Below are 24,685 nucleotides of genomic sequence, written 5' to 3'. Positions count from 1 at the left end.
CTTAATGATATTATATAATTCATCGAGACTGAAATTTAATGGAACAACAAAAGAGTTTTTTGTATAATTCATTTAGTTTTTTAAAAATATTAAAACGTAACTATCAAATGACGATCGTTTTCATCACAAAAAAACAGATCTGAATTATTCAGGCATGGTAAAATAACAATTTCTCCAAAGATGGAGGCTTTCAACATAAACAAACATAGTTCAGCATGTTAAAGGATGATGTTTAGACTCACACTATAGAAAAAGGAAAGGAAAATGGTTAAAATTGCAGTAATTGGTGCTGGTTTACTGGGAAGTAAAATTGCAGGTGCATATTTTACGTTGAAAGTTGTTGGTAGACTAGAAACAAGTCTTATACCGTTGTGAATGTGATGAATCGATGCAAGTCGTTTCGGCCACACTACCACTTCGGCCATAGTTATCTCGGCCACAGTATATTTCGTCCATACTTTTTTTAAAATATTGTATACGGTTACAAATATTTCATAGATTTGTATTTTTTATGTTAAAAAGACGAATGACTGTGGTAAACTTATAAAAAAAGTAATAATTTATATATAATTTAAAAAAGAGCAATTTACATATATGTAAGTAGAAAAACAAGATGAATAAATAATTGATAAACCCAAGGAGTTAAATATAAATCCTTGATAAACATTAACAAATAATTAAATAAATGTTAAAAAACTGCTGAGGGAGAAAACACCAGTTTATATTTAATAAAGTTTAAACAACAAAGATAATTTATAAAACAACTTGAATGATTACCCAAGCTGTGTACTCAAGATGAAAGGGCGACAAGAAAATTGCTATTACTTTACTAGGACTCCTATACTTTAATAACTATTTACAGTATACCTGTAATAAAATAAAATTTACTTACTTACTTACTGAATAACATGCATTTTTCCTCTCTGCAGTTATTATTCCAAGCTGTATGATTGATTATGTATAGCATTTCTTGTTTTGTAAATGCTAAAGCTGTTTATGCTGATGCAATAAAGTTTCTTCTTCTTTACAAGTTGCCTTAGAATTATTTTTCTAAAGTTTCTTTCATGTAAAATAAAAGGATTCCTAAATGCTGATCCCTTATTCACCATGTCGTTTGGTTACGAACGTCATGTTTGAACATAGGCAACATGCACTGCAGCGTGACTGTGAAAAAATGGCAGCATAACAAATCTGGAGTGGAAGGTACTAAAACTTCAAACGATATTAAAAAAAATAGCCCTCTGTTGCATTACAGTCTTCAAATATAGCCAGGGGCCCAGTTGCCCTGGCCCCAGAAATTATGTTCTTAGGAAGCCCGAAGGACTTTCATAAATTTTGGGGTGTTGTAGTGTTCTGTTTAATTTTGGGTTCTTAGTCATATCTAAATGGTCTTAATCAAATGAGTGTTCGTTGTTATGTAATTTCATTATAACATAATATTCTTATTACTAGACATAGGTTCAGATGATTGAGGACTATGATTTCGAGCCACTGAAAAATTGTTTGGACTTCCAATTTCTGTAACTTTGGAAGTATAGAACTTTAGAATTAAAGACGACAGAAAAATAAATTGTATCAGTTAACTGCAACACATTTTTTTTCTTAAAAATACTTGGAGCAAAGGTCATATTAAGAAAATTTTGTAAATTCATTCCAATTATTAATAACTGGATTCTCTCTAATGTACTTTTAAAAAATTCCACAATGTTCAGCATAATTTATGTATAAAAGCAGGGAATGTACATGTATATTAAATAAAAAGTCCCTGATAAAGGGTATAGTTTATTTCCTGGTTATTTCATATCTTGATTTTCAAAATTTCCCATGTAAGTTTAAAGAATGTGACTTCTGTAAAAACATTATTAGTTTTTTTTTAAATGAATGTTGTTATTGATAGTTTCTAGCATAGAACTATAATTAAATTTAATTACAGCTCAATGTCTCTAATATGTAATGATAATTAATCATTAATCAGGTGGGTAATTCTATTAAAAAGCCTTTTAATTATCATGTCACATGCTATTACCTGTTTATATCTACCAACATCTTAATGTAAAAATTGGAAGGCAAGCTTTGTTGAACTTTCATTATTTTGCCTTGAGCTGCCTGCATGGAACAATTATATTACTTTCAACAAATACCTTTCTAGAATGCACATGATTATAACTGTGAGCGTCGTCCTTTATGTACAATGTAACTGTGTGGATGTGGAAGACCATGAGCATTTTCTTCTAATTTTTGCATCTCTCGAGCGAATAAAACCACTTTTTAAAGTAAATCTTTTGAAGAGTTTTAAATTATATGGAGCTGTTGCCCAATGCAAAAGTTGTCTTTTTTGTTGATGACATTGGTTATACTTTTAGTGAAGAAATTATGTCTTTTTATCGAATTTAAGGGGGTTAATGATGTATTAATTATGATCTGATACAATTTAACATTCAAATACAAGAAAAATCAAGTCTCATCCATTTTAGCATTATATATCTATCCATTGCTCCATCTTTCTGTAGGTATTTTTGTGATGCAAATCATTGCTAGGCAGAGATTTAGTTAGTATGTCATTGTTACTTATGTTATTTTATTCATGTATTTTCTTTTACATTGTGTACTTTGAACATCTATATTTAAGGCAAAACGATATTTTTATTATTTTAATAAAACTATTTTATGACAAAAGAAGCGAAAGTTGGTAATGATTAATATATTAAGTGATGAATCAAATACAACTTTATTTTTTATCAAAATAAATTACTTAATCGATTGCATATTGAAAACCATTGCTGAAACTAATATGGCCAAAATGGACTATGGCCGAGATGACTAGAAAGCTGATAAATGGGAGCCCAATCGTCAGCCAGATGCCTCTTTAGGTTCCACTATATAGATAGGTCACTGCAGATAACTTTATGAAAATTTGTGGAAGTAAAGCAAAATTGATACACTTAAACTAGCAAATCCAACAATTTTTTCCTCTAAAAAGTATATATTTTTCAAAATCTAACATTATGGAGATCCATGAAAAAAAGATAGATTTTCTTTTCTCTTTTGTCATTAAAATCTGTAGCCATAGTAACATAATAAAAATGTATATCAGTTTTCATAACAAAGTTTGGGTGCCTTTGTCTAGGAGGAGACTAGGCCCCAAAATGTATGGCATGCATGCCCACCGGTGTGTGGACATGCCCTGATGCCTGCATACCTAGTCCCCAGCTATGGGTCAAATAGTATCACTGCCTTGAGGTTATTGAACCAAAATCTATGGAAGTAAATCAAGATAGAAAATCCGGGTAGATGGAACATGTCAGCAACAGCAATCGTCTAAGGGATGGAAAATCCCTACAGAAAAAACCCAATCCTTCACATAGAAGGTTGTCATAGGGCCAATTACCCTATACAGAAAACTTTTTGTTACAGAAATGTCAAGAAGGAAAAATCATTGGAACAACATGCTGGGTAAAGTAGGTAGTATTGATAGTAGTTTTATGAAGCATGGAAGTCAAAATCAAAAGGAAGCAATCATGCAGACGCCCCTGTTTTCACCTAGTCACAACACGCTTTTTGGCACATGGAATGTTAGAACAATGTACATTTTGTATGAAGCTGGAAAAACACGCCAAATAAAAAAAGAAATGCAACTGTCTGTTCTTGGACTTTGTGAGACCAGATGGATTGACACAGGACAAATGAAATTAACAGGTGAAACACTATTATACTGAGGCCATCAAGAAGCAGGAGCACCACATACTGAAGGTGTTGGGTTCATGTTATCTAAGAGTGCATCAAAATCTCTGATAGAATGGAAGGAGTATCATCATGTATTTTCACAGCAAGGTTTTACACCAAACTCAGAAAAGTTTTCATAAGACAATACTATGCACTGACGATTGACACAGATGACCAGATTAAATCAGAATTCTACCAACAGCTATAAGCAGAGATTAACTCTAAGACAAAGAAAGGTATCACCAGATCACCACACAGAAAACCAGTTAGATCACATTTGTATTAGTAGCACCTTCCGGAGATCACTTGTAGATGTTAGAAATAAAAGAGGGGTTGATGTTGGATCAGATCATCACCTACTAATTGGTAAAATTAAATTGAAGTTTAAAAACTAGCAAAACATGGATACGAAAACCTGCCATAATTATAACACCGTCCTACTCAGAGATAGAAACATCAAACAGGAATACCATCTTGAACTTTCCAATTGCTATCAGGCACTCTCAGATCTTCCTGATGAAAGTACTATAGTGGAACAGCAATGGGAAAAGATAAGAAATGTATAGGAGACACGTGACAAAGTCATAGGGAAAAAGACAAGGCAACACCATGAATGGATTACTTTAGACACCCTTTCTAAGATCAAGGAGAGAAAAGTTTGTAAAGCAGCTTTGAACACAATAAAAACTAGTGCAGCAAAAGTATCAGCTCAACAAAAGTACAACGAGAAATGCAAAGAGGTAAAAAGGGCAGTTAGGAAAGACTGAAAGAGCTTTATTGACAACTTAGCAAAGGAAGCAGAAGAAGGAGCAGGCAAAAGAAATATGAAGGAAGTGTACAACATCACAAGAAAACTTGCAGGGAATATAGGAACAGCTGAAAAACCTGTTAAAAACAAGGAAGGACAGGTCCTGATGGATGAAAAGGCACCACTGGATAGATGAAAAGAACACTATGAACTATTAAATTGTCCAATGCCAACAGACCCTTCAACAGACATTACACCAAGAGAAACTCCTCTAAACACCAACGATAACAGACCAACTAAACAGGAGGTTAGAAGAGCCATTAAGCTATTAAAGAATGGGAAATCAGCAGGTCCTGCAGAGTCCATCAAAGCAGACACAAACATATCAGTGGACATGCTATATGATCTGCTTGGTAAAATCTGGGATGAAGAAAACATACCAGCTTAATGGAAACATAGACATATCACAAAGGTACCAAAGAAAGGGGATCTAGGAGAATGCAAAAACTGGAGAGGAATTACCTTACTTTCTGTTCCAAGTTAAAGCCTAAACAGAATACTGCTGGAAAGAAGGAAGTCTGCTATTGACATATGTCTCCACTAAGAGCAAGCCGGTGTTAGGCAAAATAGATCTTGTACAGACCAAATAACCATACTAAGAATAATTTTTAGAGTGGAATTCATCACTATATATATGTTTTGTAGACTTAGAAAAGGCTTTTGACAGCATTGATAGATCATCACTTGGGAAACTACTACAACATCATGGTATTCCAGAAAAACTTTTAAATAATTAGATCGGTAATGAACCAAGCACATGCCTAGTTATTCACAAAAACACACTTACTGAACCTTTCAACATATTGATAGGAGTGTGCCAGGGATGCCTACTATCACCCTTCCTCTTTATGTTGGCTGTGAACTGGGTAATGGAATCAACTACAGAATCACAACTCAGAGGTATACAGTGGACTTTTCAAAAACATATTGAAGACCTACCACACAGATATAAAGACCTTGAAACTAAATTATCAACACTGGAACAACAGGGTAAAAAGATTGGACTCCAAATAAATCAGGGAAAAACAAAGACTATGCAGATAAATGAGAAAAACACAGCAAAATTCAAACTAAGTGAAGAAGAACTAGATGATGTAGATAGATTTATATACCTGGGTAGTATTGTGAAAGAGTAATCAAGGGAACCAAGGTTATAGCGGTAATCAAAAGAATGTATTCCAGGGACAAAGACCAGACATGGAAAACAGACATACACAACAAAGAACATAAAGTAATTTAAATCATACAAAGTAACAAAAGTAAATGAGCAACTCGGACTCCACTAAAAACTAGGAGCATGGACCAGGTGCACCAGTAGGGTAAGCGTCCTCTGCTTTTCTAGAAACACCCGCCGAGTTGCTCATAAAAAAGTCAAGTCCGGGGTAGACAAACGAGGAAAGGAAAACTATGACCCATTGAATAAATAAGTTTTCATGGTGCTGATGGATACACCATAACGATCCACGAGTTCATGATGACGACCATAAAACTTCTGTAGTGATGACTTAAATCTTGTAGCAATTGTGAGCAATGATGGTGGTACAGACAGATATAAAATGCCTCATTGGAAAAGCAGCAACTGTTTTTAAGACCCTACGACCATCCTCACTAATTTCTATCAACACCAAATTGAAAATCTTTAATTCTAATGTGAAATCCGTGCTATTATACGCTTCTGAGACCTGGTGGACGACAAAAGCAACAACACACAGGCTTCAAACATTTACCAACAGATGTTTGAGAAGCATTCCGAAGATCAAATGGCAAGATAAGATTTCAAATGAAGAAATGTGGCAAAGGCTGGACGAACCAGCTTCCTTTAGAAATACAAATAAGTCGGAGTAAGTGGACCTGGATAAGACACACTCTTAGAAAGCCAAAAACCACCATTGTAAACCAGGCACTAAGGTGGAATCCACAAGGCCAAAGGAAGCAAGGATGACCTAAAAAATCATGGAGATGATCAGCCTTACAAGAGAGAAAACAACAGGACAAGACGTGGGGTCAAATTGACAAGCTAGCCCAGGACGGAAGAAAATGGAAATCCTTTGTCGACGACCTATGTCCAGAAATGGATGACAGGGTTTAAGCCAAGTAAGTCAAGTTTGTGTATGAAACACTGTGGACTTCAATCCCATCTGTATAATTTGACAGTTCAGTATTCGGAGGGTTAAATACTCTGACAGTTCAATAGTTTGATGGTTCAATATTTGCTGATATAGTATTAGAAATATGAATAAGCTAAGGTTTTACACATTGAAAGTGACATTGCCTCAACATTGCATTATATAGTTGAGCATTTATTGTTTCATTCTTTTTTTGTCAGTCTATCACTCACAAGGTTGTAGTTCTTTTCCTAAATATTCTACGCTCATCGGTATTTGATATTCACGGTCCACTTAGCAAAGTATTGTTCTGCTAAATGTAAGAACTTAGACTGCTGTTGAAACTCAGGGTTCTTCTTATAAAGACACAATTGACTATAATAAAAAAATTAAGGCATTGGCTATTTTTCCCAGAGTTAACGAGGTAGCTGCCTAGTAGCTATTTTACCTGCCCCGGCAAGATAGCCAATTCAATTAAGCTTTGCTATTTTGCCTGTTCTAAAAAACTGACAAAGATGAATATTATTTACTAGAGTTTGCTTTTCGTCCATAATTTTTTTAGTTATGACTAAAATGCTTTTGGGGCTTAGTTTTTTCAATTTGGGTGGATTTCACATATGTACAGATGAACATGTACTTGTAGTGTTGTTATTTGTGATCAGATTAAAGAAGAAACTTCAAAAAAATTTGTATGAGGCACTTTGCTTGACTCTTATGAATAACTTAGATTAGTTTGAGGATTTTAAAAGGAAAATGGTAAAATAGTGGAAAGGGGTTCTAGAACAATGAAGACATGAAAACGAGGGCTTCAAATAAAATCTATAAAGAAGATCATGTTAACAGTGCAACAAAGTATTCATGGTGGCAGATATCTCAAACCATCCCTCACTGGTTAGTTTAGTTATTCTTTTATCATTAAGATACATTCATTAATTAATGTGTTTTAAAAATTGATGGGTACAAAAATTATTGACATACAAAAAGCATAACAAAAGTTGATGCTATGGTTTAGTGCCATTCATTTAAAACATGAAATTTAAGAAAAAGATACACACACCTAGGATTAGGATACAATCCTAACAGATGAATGGGGTGGAACAGGCTATTTCAGTCACCACAGTAACAGAAGTGCTGGAATTTGTATTTTATTTAGACAGGGACTTGATTTCAAGGTACGGTGATTCCTTTACTGACCCCAATGGTCGATACAATATTTTAGATTTAAGTTTACGTGAACAATGACTCACACATATTAATTTGTATGGTTTCAACTCTGGTGAGCCAAATTTTTCCCAAGAGGTTTATCAGAAAACCTTGTCTTTTCAAAATAGTGGCCTTCTGTTTTGTGGTGACTGGAATGTGGTTCTGGAATACTCAATCGATTAATTCAATATCAGAAGTAATAGAAATGTTAACTCACAGAAAAAGGTCATGAGATATTATCGATAACCTTGAGTTAGTAGATCCTTAGAGAACTTGCTATCTTGGGTCTAGGAGACACACGTGGCAACAGCCTACTCTGTTGAGACAAAGTCGCCTTGATTATTTTCTGGTTTGGGGGGATATCTTTTCTCTAATGAAAACTACTGATATTGTTCCAGGATATAGAACAGATCACTGCTATCTTATTTGCATTCTCTGTTAGTCTTGCAAAGAGATGGAATGGGTATTGGAAATTCAATTCCCAACTTTTCTGAGACTTAGAGTATGTACATGTAAACAGAGTAAAACAATGCAACAGAGATAGTATTCAGGAATACTATTTATCAGGAGATATAGAAGATTGAAAACTTGCTAAACGTAAATGCTAACAAAAAGATGCTGCAAAACTATGTGATGCAAAAAACTAGAAAGAAAGTTGCGCTTAAAGATTTACACAGTATACAAACAGTCATTAAGAAGAAAGATAAGCATACATCTAAAGGACCCTTAGGCAAGTAAGCATCCAGGTGCTATTATTGAATATGTGACTAACAATGACATAAATTTGAAGGTCATTTTCTTTCAAGATGAAGAAATGAAGTCAACTTTCAATAATTCCTCTAAGTTTTACTGGTTGATGTAACATAGATGACTAACAATGTTAGGATGCCACCTTATTATTTTATTATTGTTGTTGATATTAAGTGGACAAAATAAAATAGTTGCTATGTTCTTGTTTTTTAATCTTTTTAGCGAGTCTAAAGTTTTAAATGATTTTAAGTCGCTTTTACCATAACACTTAATTTGTATCACAGACAACTTATTTTATAATTAAATGAATGTCAGAAATGTAACATTTTATGAAATGTTTTAATATACATGTACATGTATTTGTATACATGTATATCCATGTGAAATAGTTTTCTTAACTTGCCTATCTATACTTTTATTTAATGAACACCAGACAAACTCATAATTAGAACCAGCAAAATAGTAAAAGGAAAAATTAAAAGGGGTAGAAACACCAGTTTTCACACACTGTCAAGCACCTAGAAAAATCTTAACAAGATTACCAGTGTTATTGATATAAAAATGTTTAAGTACTAGTATATGTAATATAAAGACTTTGAGAATACTTTTTTGTTTTTACTAGAACAACTAGAAATCTGTGAGTGATGGCTCACTAGTGATACCCCCTCAAATACATTTATTTGTATAGTGACTTTATTACTTTGGTTATGATAAACTATTCTTCCAGTAAACAGACAGTCACGATCAACAAGTCTCAATTAGAAATCATGTACGAAAGAATATCATACTGTCAGACTATTGAGCCATTGGACTATCGAACTGTTGGACCATTGAACTGTCAGACTACAGCTACGGTTCCATGATGAATACTCTCCCATGGTTAATGTTTTGACCAACAGGAATATGCAAGACTTGCTATGACACTAACTAAAGGTTTTGAGCCATTCATTTTTTTTGACAGAGAATCTACATATGTAGGACTTCCCTGGTGCTAGGTTCCTGTACAACTCCTTGATATGCAGTAAGCATTGCCTATGGTACGGTACTACAACATGTACATGGTTAGGTCAATTCTGAAAATTGGTTGTCATTTTGTTGAAATAAAGCTGTTTTGAGGCAGTCCACACAGAAATTTCAAGTGTTTATTTCACTTTTTTTTTTAAAAAGGACTGATACATATTTTTCTAATCCATTTTGTGTGGAGGTTCAAGTAATTTATAAGTAAATTAGTGATCATTGTCATAAAAACCAGTAGTCATGGGAACATACTGAAAAAAACATGTTACTGTGTTTTAGTGCAAATTAGCAGTGCCTTTCAGAAACTCACAGCTAAATACTATGTTTTATAAAATATCAGGCACTAAGAAACTAGCACAGGATGAAAGCCTGGATAGGTGGAAAAAAGGTAAAAAAATGGCACCCTTTTCTCCTGAAGTATGTGCAAAATATGGTATTTTGAAAATCAGCCAGCTGATGCTGAGGAGAGAACCTAATATGGCAGGGGAATGAAGCATTCCGAAAAACCTTTCATCATTTTAATTACACTTGTTTACCATTACATATATTACATCTATGTGTAAATGCTAAACTACATTTAAATGATATATCTACCTAATTTCAACTTGTTTTACAAAATTTGACCGGGTCAACTTGATGTGCGAAACAGTGTGCCTAAATGTAACTGTATAGTGAACACTATATAAGCTAGTACACAGTGTACCATGAAAATACCTGAAAATTATTTTTTCCTTACGAGCAGCTCCATCAATATTCTTTTCTTTTTTGTAGTGTCAGTGTGATTCATAATTTGTACATACAAATGTATTCCAAACTATTAATTATCATAATGCTGCATTGATGACAGGAAAACTTTACATACATTTGTATGTGAAATACTGTGAAATAAACAACATGAAAAAAATTGTAAAAATTCTTCACACTCTTGTCAGTAAAATTCAAATGACTGGGTTTCATGTAAGCTACATTATATGTTGATACTTTATCATTTGGATCAGATAGGGCAGTTATTCTTTCTGGTACAAAATGGAGTTAGGGCCATAGCTGTTTGAATAATACTGACATAAATATTAAAGAAATGAAGTAAAGAATAGCAATACGTTTACCTGCATACATGTATATAAGATAGAACAGCAATTCTTTCTGGTAACAAAAATGAAGTTAACAGGGTCACAGTTGACTGTGCTATTTGTGGGGAATTTCTTCTATGATAGCTCCAAATTTTAGTTTTCAAAGTGCAATATCTACCACAATTTAAAACTATACATTCAGATGAGTAGTGCACTAGATTTGTTTTGTAATAATAATAATAATAATAATAATAAAAAAACAAGAAAACATCAAATAATAAAAAAAAAAACAAGAAAACATCAATTTGATGAATTTAAAGACCCTTAAATAGTTTTCTAGAGCACTGAAGGCTATTTCATGCATAAAAACCCAATCAATTTTAAATGTTGACAGGTGTGCAGATTTCATTTTTAATTATATTAATTATGCACCCAGCTTTTTGATACACATTTCTACCATGGTCACTTATACATATTTTTTTTACATGTATGTTTGAGCTTAATTGTGTGTATAGATTGGGTGTATGCATGTATGTTCATTGGATGAAACATCCATTACCTCATCCACTAGTGTTCATATTTAGCAACATGGTCTTTTTCACATTTCATCAAATTTGCTTTCACACATCTCACACTTTATCACTGAGAAACTTAAGTACATGTAACTTTGCTACCAGTTCAGGGCAAGTACATGTATATTCAGAATTTGTAGCTGATTTTTTTTTTCAAATTTTTAAGACCCATTTGCATTAACCAAGGGTTGGACTGTAACCTTTGGTTAGCAAAAATGTTTCACAGGAATTTCAACTGTAAGATCTACAAGGCTCTCCGGGCACAATATGTTTGCTTATACATGTATATTACAACACTTTAAGTAACAGCCTTTAAATCAGACTGGAGGTGATTTATGCATGTCTTAACACCCACCAATTTAACTTTTTGTTTCTAATCCAGAAACAGTTACAGACCACATACACAGTCCTAATTTGTCATTTGATCATTGTACCTTTGAGATAAATATTATATAGATTGTGAATGAAGTTTGCACTTTGCAAGCATTATCATTCTTGATTTGGTTTGGTTTGGTTGATTTTAGTGGGAGATGAATGTATGGTTCTCTCAAAAATACAAATCAGAATACAGAAAGGACTATCATTATAACATATGTAGACTGAAAAGTAGATAGTTGTTTTATTTATTCACCTCTGCTATATGCAGTATCAGAATTTTATATGGACTTATACTTAAGTTAATAAGCAATTGCTATACTTAAGTTAATAAGCAATTGCTTTGTGTGAATCAAGTTTTTTTTTCACTATATCTTGTAGCATTTTCCAGTACCACCTCTAAACTGACTGAATTTATATGTACAAAACTTTCCTTTTGTTCTTATATTCTAACCAGTGATATTGTCTTATAACTAGTTGTACATTATAGCCCATATTTTGTTATTGAAATTTATACACTTTATTGCCACTGTTGTGCCTTTTTTGAATTGTATCTTTACTACTTCTTCAGTTTTCTATGTAATGATTGGACACTCAACAGGCTGCTGTGGTTCTTCATTTCTGATATTTTTTAGTTTAGGTGTTTTTTGACTGATGATTAACTGTGAATTTGTAGGTGAAATGGCATACCATGGCCACAGGGTAAAGATACATGATGAAAATCCTGCCTGTCTGGACAGTGTCTGTGTTAGAATGGAAAGTGATAAGACAGAATTAAGAAATGATGGAATACTCTTAACATCTAATTATGTGGTAAAAAAGTTTTGTCATTTTCTTGTCCCTCTATATTCTACTAGTATAAAATTGATTTCTTCCTTAGTCCTTAGGCCCTGTTTTCACTATTGTCTACACCAGGGTTCAAGAGGTCCCAAAATTAATCTTTGCTTGATTTTGGGGCACTTTTATATACTGAATCTAATAGTTTAAATACATTTTTTTATTTTTTGCCAGGTAGGTCAATGGGATAAAAAATTAAGCTTTCTATGATTTCAAGAAACATTAAATTTTAATACAAAATGGAATCAAACACCATACCAGTATTTAGATTTAGATTTTCAATATTAGACCGTAATCATCTGTTTTCAAATTTTATAGTTTAAGTTTTGTATCAGAAACCTATGCCATGTCAAAATTTAATCCCAATCAAAATTAAGAGTTTGAATGCTGTTTCCGTACCATGGTTTAACCTCTTAGGTGGTATCAACCTTCAATATGTAGAGCATTATATTTTTCATATCCTATTTACATAAAAAAGTGCAAGAAATATACATATATTTTTATCTACATCTAATAAGATTATGACAACTAAATTATGATATTTACTGAATCAACGTAGCATACATTAAAACAAACACGATTATAATTCTTTGTAGTAGTGAATTTATTTATTGACTGTTGATAGGTGTACAAGGAAAAACAAATCTCTAGTCATCTATATGTTCCTGATATTTAAAATCAAAATTACCCCGTAATCATATTTACATATAAAATTAAAAATGGGATGAAAATGAAAAAAAGAAAAATTAACGACATAAATTGTTTCCCACATGTACATTTGTATGTAGTACATGTATATCAAAATAATATTTACAGTTATGTTATAGGGACAAGTATTATGCATGAGCAAATTGGAAGAAACTGTTAGTGATGCAGATTTCATATTTGAATGTGTGGTGGAGGATTTAAATGTGAAGATGGAATTAATGGAAAGTAAGTTAAATAATACAATTAAAAACACAGATGATATCTGATAGAGCCACAATATCTCTTTTTTACAAAGTTAAGTATTATTAATTAGAAAGAGTTTATTACTAAGATCAAATAATTAAAAGAATCAAAAGGTGTTAAGAACTTGTTCTATGTGTTATTTAAGTATACATGTATACTTTAATACTTGATATAAAAAGTATATTATTCTGTTAAAGATTTTACTTATCTGCTATAATACATGTATATATAGTTTACATATATATGATATTTTTATCTCTTTCAAATACAGGCAATTTAGACCTCTTTCTTACATTTTAACAACAACGCAAAAACTGAAGTATCAGGAAACATGATTTATTCCTCAGTTGTGTAAAATTGGATATCACATAACTTGTGTCTAAACCATCAGATTACATAATGCTATATTTTTGTATGCATCAATGATATTGAAGTATGTGGAACAGGATTTTCTCTCTTAAGGATTTTTAATTTCTAAATTCAACTTGTTAGCTATTGCCATCACTTGGCATCCGTCGTCATCATCGTCTTAGTTGTCAACAATTTTTCAAAATACTACTCCTCTAAAACTACTTGACAAATTAGAACCAAACTTGGTATGAATGTTCTTTGGGGTATTTTGTGGAGATTTTTGATCTGTCGAAAAACATGGCCGCCATTCTAAAAATTGAACAGGGATGTGGCAGTAGTTCTGCATATATCTCCATTACTGTTACGTTTAGCCAAATTCTTTTTATTGCTGAAATGATCGTTAAAGCCAACAAGTCTCCAGGGATCAAAGTTGTCAGATGACTCCTTGTAAGATTTATTACCCTTGAAAGTCGAAAAGTGATGTTTTTTTTAGCTCATCTGTGAGCTATTGCCATCACTTGGCGTCCGTTGTCGTCGTTTGTCTTCGTTGTCGTCGTTAACAATTTTTTAAAACTCTTCTCCTCTGACACTACTTGACCAATTGGAACTAAACTTGGTATGAATATATCTTGGGGTATCCTGCATAGAACTGGTGTGGGGATTTTTGATCCATCGAAAAACATGGCGGCTGTTATTGAAAATAGAACATTGGGGTCAGACAGTAGTTTTTCACATATATCTCCAAAACCATTAGATTTAGCCATATTCTGACATGGAAAAAAGTATTCAGCATGATAAATGATAGTATCTATCTGTGGTCAAATTTTCATTTAATCTGTTAAGGTCTCACTAACCACTTCTAACTTTTCCATTACTTTACATGTTAAAAAAGTAATTTTCCAAGTCTCACTGTGAATTCCCAGGACAAATGGCATACCGTTGCAAAGCTTGGAAAATAAGGCTTCCAAAATCATTATGCTAATGGTACGATGATAGTAGAAATTCTTCACAAAATTTACTTGAATAAATAATACTGAAAATCCACATTTTTACCTGTTCTGCTAACTGACAGCATGGAGGCAAATTACTCACACATGTAAACAATATTCATACACTTTTGTAGTTAATTACATATATGATTTTAAAGTACACATTCTCAGCTTTATTTTGACTACTTTTAATCATAATACACACAAATAATGCACTTACAATGCATATGTCTAAGTTCAGTGTGTTTTTGGTACTACATAGGGGGGTGGCCATTTGACTCGGAAGTGGTTAGTGAGACCTAAGCCATGTTAGAGTTATTGCCCTTTTTCAAGGTTTTTTTTGCTATTTTTAATGTTATTTCTTTCAAATATCCTTTCTCTGACACTACTGGACCAATTAGAACCAAACTTGGTATGAATGTTTCTTGGGATATCCTGCATAGAATTGACGTGGGGATTTTTGATTCATCAAAAAACATTGCCGCCATTACTAAAAATAGAACATAGGGATCAGACATTAGTTTTTCGCATATATCTCCAAAACCATAAGGTTTAGCCAAATTCTTTCATTTGCTGAAATGACCCTTACTATAAGGCCTTCAAAAGTTCCTAGGGATCAAATTTGTCAGATGACTCCTTCTAAGAGTTATTGCCCTTAAAACATGAAAAATGACGTTTTTGTTAACAGTTTTCAGCCAATATCTTGAAAACTGTAATAGATAAACAGAAACTTTCAATTACTGAAATGATCCTTATGATAAGTCCTACCAAAGTCTTCTTGTGTCAAAATTGTTGGACAACTCCTTGTTAAATTTATTGCCCTTGAAAGACAAGCTTTAACCAGATGAGCGATTCAGGCTCCTGGGAACCTCTTGTTTACAGTTTTCAGCCAAAATCTTGAAAACTATAATAGATTGAATGAAATTTCAATTGTTGAAATGATTCTTATGATATGACCTATGAAAGTTTGCAGGGATCAAACTTGTTGAAGGACTCCTTGTTAAAGTTATTGCCCTTGAAATGTAAAATTGTTTTTTTCGCAGTTGTCGGCCAATATCTTGAAAACTATAATAGATAGAATGAATTTTCAATTAATGAAATGATCCTTATGATAAGTCCTACCAAAGTCTTCTTGTGTCAAAATTGTTGGACAACTCCTTGTTAAATTTATTGCCCTTGAAAGACAAGCTTTAACCAGATGAGCGATTCAGGCTCCTGGGAACCTCTTGTTTACAGTTTTCAGCCAAAATCTTGAAAACTATAATAGATTGAATGAAATTTCAATTGTTGAAATGATTCTTATGATATGACCTATGAAAGTTTGCAGGGATCAAACTTGTTGAAGGATTCCTTGTTAAAGTTATTGCCCTTGAAATGTAAAATTGTTTTTCGCAGTTGTCAGCCAATATCTTGAAAAGTATAATAGATAGAATGAATTTTCAATTAATGAAATGATCCTTATGATAAGTTCTACTAAAGAGTCAAAATTGTCGGTGGTATTGCCCTCGAAAGACCAAAACAAAAATAACCAGGTGAGCTATTCAGGCTCTTAAGAGCCTCTTGTTTGTTTACTAACAACCATAATATGATGTACAAGGTATGTGAACTGTGCAAGTTGTATATTACAGGAATAACCTATTGTTGTCAACCTGATGTTGTGATTGGGACCAACTCTTTGAGATTAAAGGTAGATGAGATATTTAGTAGAGCTCAAGGAAGAGAGGTAAGTGGTTTTTACTTTATGTGCTTCTCACTAAACTGACAACATAAACAAAAAAATGTTGGTTTTATTCAAATTATACAAGCAGGACTTCATTTGAATATGTGTATGTTACCGGGCAAATTGGAATCCAGCAGGATCCAGAATCCTCTTAGGGCAAATTGGAATTCTTATTTCTCTTAGGGCAAATTGGAATTTTAATTTGTCCTAGAACAAATTGGAATTCCAATTTGCCCAGGATTTAAATCAGTGCAAATTAGAATTCTAATTTGTCCTAGAAGAAATTCCAATTTGCAAAATTCCAAATCTTAAGAAAAAAACGCTTGGTGAAATAATAAAATTTTGTGCTTTGTTGTAATAAATTATAGTTCATTGAATAAGATATGTTCAATATGTAGTTCATTAAAATCAACATTTTCATACATCATAAGCATATTTTACTTTCATCAGAATGTTCAGTAATATCTGGAATCCACCCAATCAATAAATCTAGTGTGATTCCAGATGCTATTAAAATTTAGTAGGATTTGGAATCCTACTTGGACAAATCAGAATATCCCAATTTGTTGTAGGATAAATTAGAATTCCAATTTACACTGGTTAAAATCCTGGGCAAATTGGAATTTCAGAAATTAGAATTCCAATTTGCCGTATGAGGATTCCAGATCCTATTGGATTCCAATTTGCCCTGTAACATGTACATGCATATTTACTAGTTTGGATGATTATTAGGGCCCCACAAGAAAAAGTGGTAACTGCATTGCCAATGACAACAAACCGTCTTTTTTTTTAATTTCATTCAATTTAAAAAAATGTATATTACATGTTTCTATTAATTACATATGTACTCCATACAGTTAAAATAATGAAGACTACATATGTTCTGATTTCAATTAAATTTTACTCCTGTTTTTTATCCCTCATTAAAACATGGTTGTCATTACTAAAAATAGAACATAGGGGTCAGATAGAAGTTTTTACATTTATCTCCAAAACCGCTAGGTTTAGCCAAATTCTGACATGGGTTAAAGTATACAGCAAGATGAGATCTAAATGAAGTCAAATTTTTGGTTCAATTAGTTAATCCATGTTGAAGTTATTGCGATTTTTCAATGTTTGTTGGCAATTTTTAACGTTACTTTAAAAAATCTTCTCTGTTGAAAATACTCGACTGATATGAATCAAACTTTGTATGAATGTTTCTTAGGGTTTTCTGCATAGGACTGTAGTGGGGATTTTTGGTCCTTCGAACAACATGACCGCTGTTAATGAAAAAAGATCATAAGGGTCAGACAGAAATTTTTGGCGTATATCTCCAAAACCATAAGGTTGAGCTAAATTCTGACATGGGTAAAAGTGGTCAGCATGATGAGATCTATCTGTGGTCAAATTTCATTTTAATCTGTTGGGCCATGTTGGAGTAATTGCCCCTTTTCAAATTTTTTCGCTATTTTTAATGTTAATTCTGTCAAAAATCTTCTCCTCTGACACTACTTCACCAGTTAGAACCAAACTTGGTATGAATGTCCATAGGGGTATCCTGCTTAGAACCAATGTGGGGATTTTTGATCTGTCGAAAAGCATAGTCGCCCTTACTTAAAATAGAACAGACAGTATTTTTTCGCATGTATCTGCAAAACCGTTAGATTTAACTAAATTCTTTCAATGGCTGAATTGATCCTTATTATTAGGACTACATAGGTCTGTGGGTCAAAGATAACTCCTTGTTAGAGTAATTGCTCTTGTAAAGCGAAAAAATTATGGTTTTAACAGATTTCAGCCAATATCTTGATACAAAGTTTTCAGTTGATGAAATGATCCTTATGATGATGCCTATCAAAGTCTTATTTGAGTCAATATTTTTGGACAACTCCTTGTTAAAGTTATGCCCTTGAAAGGCAAAAATTTAACCAGATGAGTGATTCAGACTCCCGGGAACCTCTTGTTGGTAATCTAATCTGTAGTTTAGCAACCTTAAGGCTTTCATGATGTTTATCAGCAACCCAGAATAGTAAAACTGAAAAAACGATGTACAAATGTGTATTTCAGAGATGCATGGGTTTAAGGTTTTTGTATCCGGTGTTCACCATACCAGAAGTGGAGATGACACCATGTCATCATACCTCACAGAGCAATGTGCAGAAAGGTAAGTTGATGGCTACTGTAAATGAATTAACTTCCACATGGAAACTTTTATTGTCAGGGAGATATTCATTCCAAACGTAAGACGAAGTTAAAATTTCTATTAACAGAAAGGACTGATAATGAATATCACACTAATGTAGCAAGGCTCAGTTAGCATAAATGTACATTTTAGTACAGTTATATGTCATATTAAAGTAAATGAAATAATAACTATAACAAAAATATTCAAAAGGCCCTTTCTCTGGACTGACATATTGGAAACAAAGTACAATGAACATGAGCTGATGCGATGTTAAAACATATTTTCATTTAAAAATGTAGTTTTTTCCTGACATTTTATCAGAAACTCTTCAGGTGTTTCTAGACAAGCAGATTATGTTTACCCAACCACCTTTTCCATGCTCCCAGTTTTTAGTGGAGCCTTGGTTGCTTATTTACATTTGTTTTAGTTGTACATGTTACATTTGTTATTTCATGTTATTTGTTGTGTGTATTTTTCTTCTCAGTCTAGTCTTTATCCTTGGGATATATTCTTTTGATTGCTACTTTAACTTTGGTTCCCTTGATTACTCTTTCATGCCCATGCAAGACAAGAAAAGGCATCTTATAAAATATGGTAGATATTGTTTATAAATTAATACACTTCAGTGAGACAACTGTTAGAGAAGATGGGAAAGATTATGTTCTTTAGATCTGGATCAGAACCTTTGATTTTATCAGAGAAACAAAGGGAAGAAAGGAAGAAAGGTAATTTTAAAGCTTGGAATAAATGCGTACCATATATTTCCCTTTTTACCAAAAAATAGCCTTTGAATCGTTAATCTTGTGAAAAAAATACCAAAAATGCATTGTTACTAAAAGTTTATTAAGACCTGGTTTGTTTTACTACAATCTGTAATAACTAGAAAAGTTGGGAAAATACACAGGTGTCCTGAAGTTCCATTTCTGAAGAAAAACTGATATAACTTGGGTAGCCCTTAGGTCCAATACACAGTTCAATCAAACTATTAAGGAGTTACACAATGTTGATAGCTTCTGTCACCATGACCCTCAAACTGGTATTACAGTAAGATTGATGACGGTGCCATTTTTTAGCTCACCTGGCTGAAAGGTCATGTTAGCTACTGTTATCACTTTGTGTCCATCGTCTATTGTCGTCCACTAACTTTTTCAAATATCTTCTCTTCTGAAACTACTTGATAGATTGTAACCAAACTTTGGATGAATGTTCCTTAGGGAATTTTTAACAATCCTTGTCTGGGGATTTTTGATCTGGCAAAACACTTTAACAGACTATAAGGGTAAAATTGCAGAATCTTGCAAATAACTCAGTTGGGTCTAGCTAAAATCTGGTGGGGAAAAATTGTTCAGCATGATGGGATGGACCAATGCCAAAATTTTCAGAAAGATCCATTGATAGATGAATGAGTTGTGGGTTATAAAACGGATTTTTTTCCCCAGTTTCACATTTCCAACTTGGAAAATCTTCTCCACTAAACTACTGGGTGGATTGAATCAAAACTTAGCATGAATGTTCTGTAGAACATGTTTTACAATCTGTGTGTGGGGATTTTTTATCTTGGGAAAAACATGGCCACTGTTACTAAAAATAGACCATAGGAGTCTAATTGCAGAATTTTGCAAATACTCAAAAACAGTTGGATGTAGCTAAATTTGACGGAAGTAAAATTGTTCAGCATGATGGGATGGAGTTATGCTAAAATATTCAGAAATATCCATTGACTGATGTTTGAGTTATGGGTCCTGAAATCTTGTAACTCCATTCATGCATGTCATTAATTAGATGACGTTACATTTGGTACCAATTGGAGAAAAAACAACATATGCTGTCATGACCGACCATATACTTGCTAACTCATTCCTGTTCAGACCTGGAGCAGTACAGATTGCCTAATCGATTGTGTTACAAGGACACTTACAAGATTTCCAGTGAACCTGTATTTTGCAGAGTCCATGCTCTCTATTGCTTGAATGATTCTTGTAATAATAGTACAGTAGAGTCATGAGTCTAGTTTTAGATGACTAAAAAGACTATTTTTGACATGATGAGCGAATTAGGCTCTCTAGAGCCTCTAGTTTAACTTACATTCATCCATTTTATATCATTGGTTTGGGATTTATTATTGTGGTTCTAGGCTACCCTGAAAAACCCTGAAATTGGTATCCCACAAATAAAAAGCAATAGTTTGAGAGCATGACTTCACCAGTTAAATTAGATGATAAAAATACAACAAGAGGACACCTCACCAGAGGTAAAACCTTGTCAATTTATGAAACACTGAAAGACATAAAGAAAAACAGGACAGCCTTACAATTATAGGTAAAATGTAGAACCAAACCTCATTCAGATAAAAAGAACAGAATAGTATGTACACAATGTCAATTTATGCTGACAAAAACTAAAAACTCAAAAGTTCAGTTGGACAACCACACATCAAAACCAAATAGCTTGGTATATTAATTTAAAAGGTATTATTTCGGGATGTTTACACTGGTTAATTGAGAAAATGAGAAAAAAATGCTTTCTGAACCACAATTATATGACATTTCCACAGAAATATCAATAGTTTCTCATTGTTTTAAAACTACTTACAGCATGTCTACAGAGGATATTAGATTCCTCAGGAATGGGTTGTATTTATGATAAATCTATTCCTGGTTTGACACAGAAACTGGAAGGTCATGGTGGTAGTGTTGTCACTGTCAAACAAGTTAAGAAAGGTAAGATATTACAACCAAATTTTTATCATATGGTTGGCAGTGAATTATCTTATGTTCCTTGTGTAATAAATTTAGATAATTCACATGTGAAATAAATGATGACATTTCACTCTTGGATTATCACAACAATTTTCTCTAGACATAAACTTTATTAGACTGAGGAATATCAGTCTGCCTGTCAAAAAATTCAAATTCATTTGAAATAAGCAATGAAGTATTGGGAAAATTTATTTATCAATTTGATATAGTGAAAAACAATTTAAATAAATTTAGCGGTACATGTGAAATTCTACATTTTTTGCTCTTGTGTACAGTGTTAGATGTTGAATGTACTTGATTAAAATTCTGTAGTAAGGTTGATGTAACAAGAGAATTAAAAAAAGACAGTAAATAAAAAATTAATTGAAGAATTTCTTTAGATTTAGCACTGGGACTTGCACTCAATATGAAATATGCAGCAAACTAGTATCTATTAAGGCTGCTTATTTGATAGGATGAGCAAGTCCCTGTGTTTGTTTTATGTATAATCTATGAAACTATGAAAGAAAATAACATTTTTGGAAAAAAAACATCTATTAAGTAACTGTAAAATATTATTATTATTATTTTATAACTACCTATTTTCAAAAATGCAAAATGGCTTGATGTTGAGAACTGACAACAACTCCAAATGTTACTTCAAAAAAAAAAGAAACTATATGTTGTGGTATCATCCATGCACCCTCCTTCAGGAATTGGAAGTGTATGCAATACATGGAAGAAAACTTATCTTTGCATTGAGCCATGTGGTAAATCTATTTGACCTATGATTAAACTTTCCATTTAATTACAGAGGAGTGTGCAATATGTATGGAGAGACCTAGAGACAGTGTGATATGTCCATGTCATCATCTGATAGCTTGTTATGAGTGTTCTAAGGTGCTGTCTAACAGAAAAGATGCCTGTCCAATCTGTCGGAAAGAAATAACAGAGTTTATTAGGGTCTACCACACATAACATTGTTATTTTCACAACAGTAAAGACCTTATGCTGGAGATTCCAACAATCACATTTACTGTACTTCACATTTAATTTCATTTTACCATTAAATAGTGTGATCATATATTTTTTTGGTGATGTACTATTTTTATGCTATTTTCAATGGCCTTATTTGTCAACTTATTGTCACAAAGAAAATTCCCTAAAATAATTAACTGTACAAAACTGGGAAAATAATACATGTACCTAAAATATATATTTTTGATAGAAACTGTAGAAAGAAGTATTAAATGTAAAAATAAAAGTGTTTACATTTTTTGTGTGAAAATTAATAACATACTTGTCCTTTAGCTGACATTTTTCATCCACCTAGGGTTATTATCTCTTTATTCACCATATCCATTCTTGTTGTATTGTAACATTCAAATCATGTTTAGGGAATTGTATATCTTTATATGATACTTTGTTGCATTTATTTTCTTTTTGTTTGTATAAGCATTTCCCTATTTTGAGCTCCAATATTATGAATATTACAGTACAATCAATAATCAATTTTACTGATCTCCAATAAGTCTTAATTTACCATGTTCTAGTTTTAACTGGTCTCCAATAAATCTAAACTTATCATGTTCAACTTTAAACCTGTTCTAGTTTGAACCTGTTTCTAACAAGTCATGTTCTAATTTAAACCTGTTTCTTATAAGTCATGTGTAGTTTTAAACCTGTTTCTTACAAGTCATGCTCTAGTTTAAACCTGTTTCTAATGAAGTCATGCTCTAGTTTAAACCTGTTTCTAATGAAGTCATGTTCTAGTTTATTTCTAAGAAGTCATGTTCTAGATTAAACCTGTTTCTTATAAGTCATGTTCTAGATTAAACCTGTTTCTTATAAGTCATGTGTAGTTTTAAACCTGTTTCTTACAAGTCATGCTCTAGTTTAAACCTGTTTCTAATAAAGTCATGTTCTAGTTTGTTTCTAAGAAGTCATGTTCTAGATTAAACCTGTTTCTAATAAGTCACATTTAGTTTAAACCTGTTTCTCACAAGTCATGCTCTAGTTTAAACTTGTTTCTAATTTGTCATGTTCTAGTTTAAACTTGTTTCTAATTTGTCATGTTCTAGTTTAAACTTGTTTCTAAAAAGTCATGTTCTTTGTTCTTTTATCCATACTCTGGTTCAATTTATACATAAGTTTTCAGTTCATTATGCTATTTCATGTTCTACCTCATCTAGTATCTTTCTCATTTATGATAGTCAATACTGTGTGAACGGTAGTAATTATTTCAGTTCAGTTCTCAGATGAATTTTAAATTCCATTCTTTGTACTAAGGGTGTTTGCTGGTCATGTTCAGCCATTTTTGTCAGATTTTTTGGACATCTCGGGTTTTATCCATTTCATAGCATTAATATTTTTTGCCCATTGACCCCCATTTTTCTTTTCTTAATTTCATTATACACACCTTAAAAAGTTTTTGGAAAGTTTTTATAAAATCCTTTTTCATTTATTCAGTGTTTTTAATGGATAAAACCTACTTATACACAACCTATAGAAAAATCTAGAGAAATGAGTTTACTTGCTAAAATTTCAAATGTTTATAAATCAAAAATGAGCACACTGACCAATTTTTTTTCTTATATTATTCTAGCATTAAAGATCTTAAAAGATTTCACAAACCTTTAAAATCCTTGTTAAATAGAGCAGTAAACATCCTTATTACAATTATATGTTGTTTGAATGTTGTTTAAAAATTGAAAATGTTATTTATTTTATGTTTTGTGATTTGTGTTTTTTGTCATTTAGTGGTTATGGTATTGTTAGTTCAGGTGTAACATAGCAAAATACCTTCATATTTAAGGGCAAGAGAGAGTATTACTTTGTGGCAAAATTCTGGTTTAATATTATTTATTTTTTGGGGTTCTAAAAATAAATATCTTATGATTTAAGTAATCAATTTTTAAGATGTTTTATAATTCATAATTATTTTGTAAAAAAAGTCCAAAATTTCATTGCAAGTTCACATTTTATGTAGGATTTTTGTTGTTGGGGGAAAAATGTGTTAAATAATTGTAATATTTTTTATGATTGTGGACTCACTATTTGGGATATCTCCCCTTGTGGAGTGGATATACATTTATATCCACAATCATTACTGCACATGCTAGAAATGATTAAATTTAATTCACGAAGTTTTGTGATATAATCAATAATTTTGAACTTCCTTGTTAACATTATAATGTACAATTTTCTACAATCATTCACAAGTGTTATTCCATACAGCTTTAATTTACATTGTTGTGTTTTTTTATTCACAGTTGTTTTGATATTTTATATTAAATATTGTTATTTCTA

At 32.3% G+C, this 24,685-nt stretch overlaps 1 protein-coding gene across 2 annotated transcripts; it reads left to right on the top strand.

Moving 5' to 3' along the window:
• Nucleotides 1-160: 160 nt before the first annotated feature.
• On the top strand, nucleotides 161-24,685 carry LOC148626323 (uncharacterized). 2 transcript variants are annotated; one of them, XM_088570207.1, is made up of 9 exons: nucleotides 178-316; nucleotides 6,050-6,625; nucleotides 12,300-12,436; nucleotides 13,288-13,393; nucleotides 16,380-16,474; nucleotides 18,521-18,617; nucleotides 19,265-19,363; nucleotides 21,233-21,358; nucleotides 22,191-24,685. In XM_088570207.1, the coding sequence occupies exons 2-9, from the start codon at nucleotides 6,607-6,609 to the stop codon at nucleotides 22,352-22,354; spliced, it is 843 nt and encodes a 280-aa protein (XP_088426333.1). In that variant the 5' UTR covers nucleotides 178-316; nucleotides 6,050-6,606; the 3' UTR covers nucleotides 22,355-24,685. The 2 variants fall into 2 exon arrangements, with proteins under 2 accessions (XP_088426332.1, XP_088426333.1); XM_088570206.1 differs by lacking the exon at nucleotides 6,050-6,625 and having other exon boundaries at nucleotides 161-316.

Source organism: Perna viridis, chromosome 2 (assembly GCF_037379345.1).
Source record: "Perna viridis isolate PV_CMFRI_1.1 ecotype Kerala chromosome 2, ASM3737934v1, whole genome shotgun sequence".
In the NCBI taxonomy this organism is placed as follows: Eukaryota; Metazoa; Mollusca; class Bivalvia; order Mytilida; family Mytilidae; genus Perna; species Perna viridis.
Note: the sequence above shows the minus strand (reverse complement) of the source record. Positions and strands in the feature narration are given on the sequence as shown.